The sequence below is a fragment of the Podarcis filfolensis genome (assembly GCF_964270895.1).
Source record: "Podarcis filfolensis genome assembly, chromosome: 14".
NCBI lineage: Eukaryota > Metazoa > Chordata > Lepidosauria > Squamata > Lacertidae > Podarcis > Podarcis filfolensis.
The window spans coordinates 40,337,734-40,342,336 of record NC_139616.1 but is presented as its reverse complement, the minus strand read 5'-3'; the positions used below and the strand labels follow the sequence as shown (position 1 = coordinate 40,342,336).

General features: G+C 51.8%; 1 protein-coding gene across 3 annotated transcripts in view; it reads right to left on the bottom strand.

Moving 5' to 3' along the window:
* The window catches only part of PDGFA (platelet derived growth factor subunit A), a 75,440-nt gene extending 72,134 nt beyond the window's left edge, over positions 1-3,306 (bottom strand). For 2 of the 3 annotated variants that reach the window (XR_014541423.1, XM_083585415.1), the window contains exon 1: positions 1,479-3,176. Coding sequence is in view for 2 of the 3 variants with exons in the window: in XM_083585415.1 (XP_083441541.1) it covers positions 1,479-1,541 (63 nt within the window). In the remaining variant the exon portion in view is untranslated. Of the gene's footprint in view, positions 1-1,478 lie in introns of all 3 variants that reach the window. The other variant, XM_083585416.1, reaches the window with a different exon arrangement.
* Between the last annotated feature and the right edge of the window lie 1,297 nt (positions 3,307-4,603).

Genomic DNA, 4,603 nt, shown 5'->3' with positions numbered 1-4,603 from the left:
TACTTGAAAATCGCCTCTCTTTCTTAATTACACACACTCGGTTTGCAGCGTAAGAGATACTTATCCATGCATTTCTTTTCAGCAGCAGGAAAGTTAGCACAGTAATAAAGTTTTAGGTTGGCATTGGTGGTGTCAGCTTAGTACTTAACTCCCCCTCACTTTAAAAAAAAAAATCTGTCTGGTTGGGAATGCGAAGGAAGGGGGAGACAGAGAGAGACAGAGGGAGGGGGAGATTATAGATCCAGAACTAATACAATCCTACAGGTTTCCCACGTCGGAAGACTGCAAAAAAGCTGCTTTGGGAGCTATATACACAGCACAGTGTTTACAAGCAAGGTCAATCCAGTGTACCTTTTAAAAGAGATGTCCTTCCTTATAAGTCATTTAATTCCCACATCTCTTCCCCCAGAAATAGCCACCTGCAATAATCCTCAAAATTGGAAGAGGAGAGGAGAGGGAGAGATTTTATCAAATCCAAAACTATGCCCGTGAAAACCCAAAATATGCCCATAAAGAGCAATAAGCAGGCTTAGAGGGAACTCGTCCTTTTCCCCTAAATAAAGCCGGAATCCTAAACAGTGCAGCTACTTTGGTCAGGGCAGGTGGACCCACTGAACTCAGTGGGATACGATTCCAAGTAAACACGCTATGATTTTATTCTCTTCTGACCTTATAAAGTGAATTCCTAAGGTGGATGGAGGTAACGCGCCGCTCCCTCTGGAATGCCAAAGCAAGGCTCTGCTACATCAATTAGAAAACCCACTAGCCTAATTGCTTCATTATTATTCCTATTTTAGCAGATTCATGCTAGCTTCTCATTAACAGGAAACCGCGCTATTAAAATCCCTCTTCCCAACTCGCCTCCCCCACCCCGCTCGCCAGGCGGCACTCGCGCCGACCCAGGGCGCCGTTTGCAAACCGTTTCCAGGGGGACTTGCAACGCGCGTTCGAACGCTCGCACGTTTTACACGCGTGTAAGGGCACACACAGCAAGCAGTGCAACCCCCGCCTCCATGCCAGCCCCGGGGAAACCAGCGCGCTGCACGATCTTAATTCGGATCGCAGCCATGCATCTTACGTGACGAGCGGCTCTCCACCACCACTACCACCACTCCCTCACTACTTGATCTTTTGCAAGATTTTAGAAGCGAGTCTCTCTCTCTCTCTCTCTCCTTTTCCCCTCCCTCCTTCATCCAGGGCGAAGCTAAAGCCATCCATGGTATTGCAAACATAGTAGGTCTTCCGACTTGGGCTTGGGGAGGGGGGAGGTTGGAGAGATCAGCCTCTCATCCAAAACATTAAGAAGGAAAGGGGAAGAAGGAAGAATTACACTTGTCATGCAAAACTATAGAAATAGTTCAGGCTTAAGAAAAATAAAATAAAGACAGGGATGTTGAGCCTGCTACTGCCGCCGCCGCCCGGATCTCTTCCCCCCCCCCCACCTCCAAACCCCCGATTTCCAACGGCGAAGCACCTACCTCCGTCAGCACGAGTGCCAGGTAGCAGAAGCCTATGAGCCAAAATCCTGCCCAGGTCCTCATCGCGGTCTCATGCACTGTAGCCAGGAATACAATTCAACGGGGCTGCGAAGGAGGAGCACCAGCCCGCCTCCCTGGGCTGGGAAAATAACAACCATCCCTCAGAGGGATCGCCACACCGGTGTGGAGTTCTCTCCGGCTTGGGCGCTGATCGGGGTGGCGGCGGGGAGGATTGGGGGGGCCCGGCTCTCTTTGGATTTATTGATTTCACAGAGGATCGATCGGGGTCTCCTTTTGCGCGCGGGGTTTCTCTCCTCGGGTAGAGGCGCCACGGGGAGAAGGAAGAAGAGGCTTACAAGGGGGTGGCGGTTCTTGGTTTCCCCCCACCACCCCACCCCGCTTCGCTCTCCAAAAAAATAAAAAATAAAAAACGCGGGTGGTGGTGGGGAAAAGGGGGCTTTGCAGCTGATCGCTGTCGCTCCTCTCGCTCGCTCGCTTCTCCTGCGCGTTGCCTCCCTTGGCTTTCGCAGGACTAAACCAGCCGGTACTTCTGCATATTTGCTTAGATCGCAGCGAAGTGAAACCCTAGCAGGCCGCCGAAACGCCCATCACCTGTGTCTGGAGACAGCTCGCCCCCTTCCAGACATGCGGAGAGTTACCAGTCCCTCCTTCTCAATCGCTCTTCCTCTCTCTCCACCCGCCCGCCCCCCCCCCACCGCTCACCCCAACCCGCTTTCTAAATACCCACCCACCCCGCAGCGAGATGGGAAAAGGAGAGAGGGGAAAGATCGCTAGCTGATCTTTTGCGAATGCACCCTTCTCTGCAAGGCGCATCCACGCCCCTTTGATAATATTAGATTCGCATGTATATACTGTACTTCTGTTGGAGCGGGAGGAGAGGTGGGGGGGGGGGAATAATAAAGGATCAACGTCCTTTCTGCAAGTGTGCACCCTTCTTCCGCGAGGGAAACAGGAATCTTCTTGCTCGTTTGCTTTTTCGGGGGGAGAGGAAGGGGAAAAGACCAAAATATTAAAAGGACCGGAAGATTTGCTAGAGGAAACGGAGCCACTTTGGGCACGGATTCTTTGCAAAATATATATATATAATAGTCACTGTGGTTTTTAATTTAAAAAGCAAAAAATCCAGCAAGGTTGATCAGGCGGAGACATGAGGGCGCACGGACTCCGAGGGAAGGGACGGCTCTTTGCAGCCGGCGTCCCTTTTCGGAGTCTCCAAAATGTTCCCCAGGCGGCGCGGTGCGGGGTCCCCTCCCTGTGTCCCTGCCCAGGCACCAGCTCCTCCTCCCCCCCCCCAAACCTCCGCCCTACACCGTGGTCGGCTCCCGGCAGGCGGCCCTAGACTCGTGTAGGTCTGCCTCTTCCGAACGGAGAGTCTAGGGCGCCCGGCGTACCGCACTGCCAGCGCCAAGCTGCACCACGCCGCACCGGCGTCCGCGCCACCTCGCGCCCCCCACCCCCAAATATATATAAAAATAAAAGAGGCGGAGGTGGAAGGAGCAAAGGGATTGGAGATCGGAGCCCGAGGGCTGGGCGGGAAGAGGGCGATCTTCTGGCAAGCGCCCCGCAACTCTCCGGCATTGCTTTATATCAATGGTCTGGGGGGGGGGTCCCTTTTTCGCCTCCTTGCCGCCGCCGCCTCCAGCGCTGCCTTGTCACCTCGCCCCGGGTTTCTCTGCGGCACTGGGGAGGGAGGAGGGAGGGAAGGAGAGAGGGGGAAGGAGGGATCAACAGCCGACGAGGCTTCTGCGCAGATCCCCCGTTGTAACCTTAAGGAATCCACCTTGTACTTTATTTATAAGGCGAAAGGGAATCGCCATGATTAAGCAAAAGCACGCCCTCTGCCTCCCAGCAGCCGGGTTCAGGGGCGAGGATTGTATGGGAGCATGCATAGAAATAGATACAGAGATCTAGATACACACACACACACACTTACATTACATATAATTATGTACTCAAACGTACTTGAATTGCTTTTAGCTGCAAAGGAGAGGAAATGATTGCTCTCCTCATTTTAGTCTTGACTGCAAAACAGTCCAGACCTTACACGTGTCTGTGCCAAAGGGGATCCCACTGAGCTCAATGGGACTTACTGCCAGATAAACAGGGAGGAGGAGTTCAGCCTTTAAAGATCGCATTTCCACGTTGGTCTCACCAAGTCAAAAGTTTACATCATTATCATTATTATTATTATTATGACACATTCATAGTCTGCCTTTCTCCCAAGGCGCTCAATGTGGCAAACATGGCTCTCCCCCCACCCACGCTGTTTTTATCCTCACAACAACCCTGTGAGGTAGGGCAGGCTGAGAGTCTGCGGCTGGCCCAAGTTCACCCAGCGAGCTTGGATGAGGATTTGAGCTCTGGTGTCCCCAGGCCTAGCTAAAAATCATAGAACTGTATAAAGGGACCCTGAGGGTCATCCAGTCCAACCTTCCTGCAATGCAGAGATCTTTTGCCCAACACGCAGCTTGAACCCACGGCCCTCAGATTAGGAATCTCATGCTTTACCGACAGAGCTATCCAGCTATGCCTCGGATGGGGTGACTTGTTTTGCTTACCTGCAGCATTCGCCAGCTTGGTGGCTTCCAGGCGTTGCTGGACTACAACTCGAAGTGACTTAACAGAAACAATCCTGTCTTCTTAGCGAAATCAAAAAATAAATATATTTAAAGCATTTCTATCTCACCTTTACCTCCAGGAAGTGTGGATAGCTCCTCATATTTCAGTGACAGTCTTACAAATGGCTCCCATTTTGCTGCCTGAGGGGAAGGAAAAGATGGCGGCTCTCCCCCTTGGGCTGGCAGCTGGAGTTTTTGCCTCAGGGACCAAAAAGTCATCCGATTCACAGAATTGTCCTGGTTGCAATGTACATCCTGTCCATTGAAAGCCCATTCTTCCCACCCCGTTGTCAGAATCCCGGGAACTGTAGTTTGCGAAGGGTGCTAAGAACTTTGGCTCTGTGAGGGATAAACTACAGTTCCCAAGTTATTGGGAGTGGGTGCTTTAATTGTATGGTTGTGTACATAACCACTTTTTTATAAACCCTTCTTGGTATTAAGGACACGGTTTGGGGTTAAGGCCTCTTATGTCCTGCTCTCCAGTGG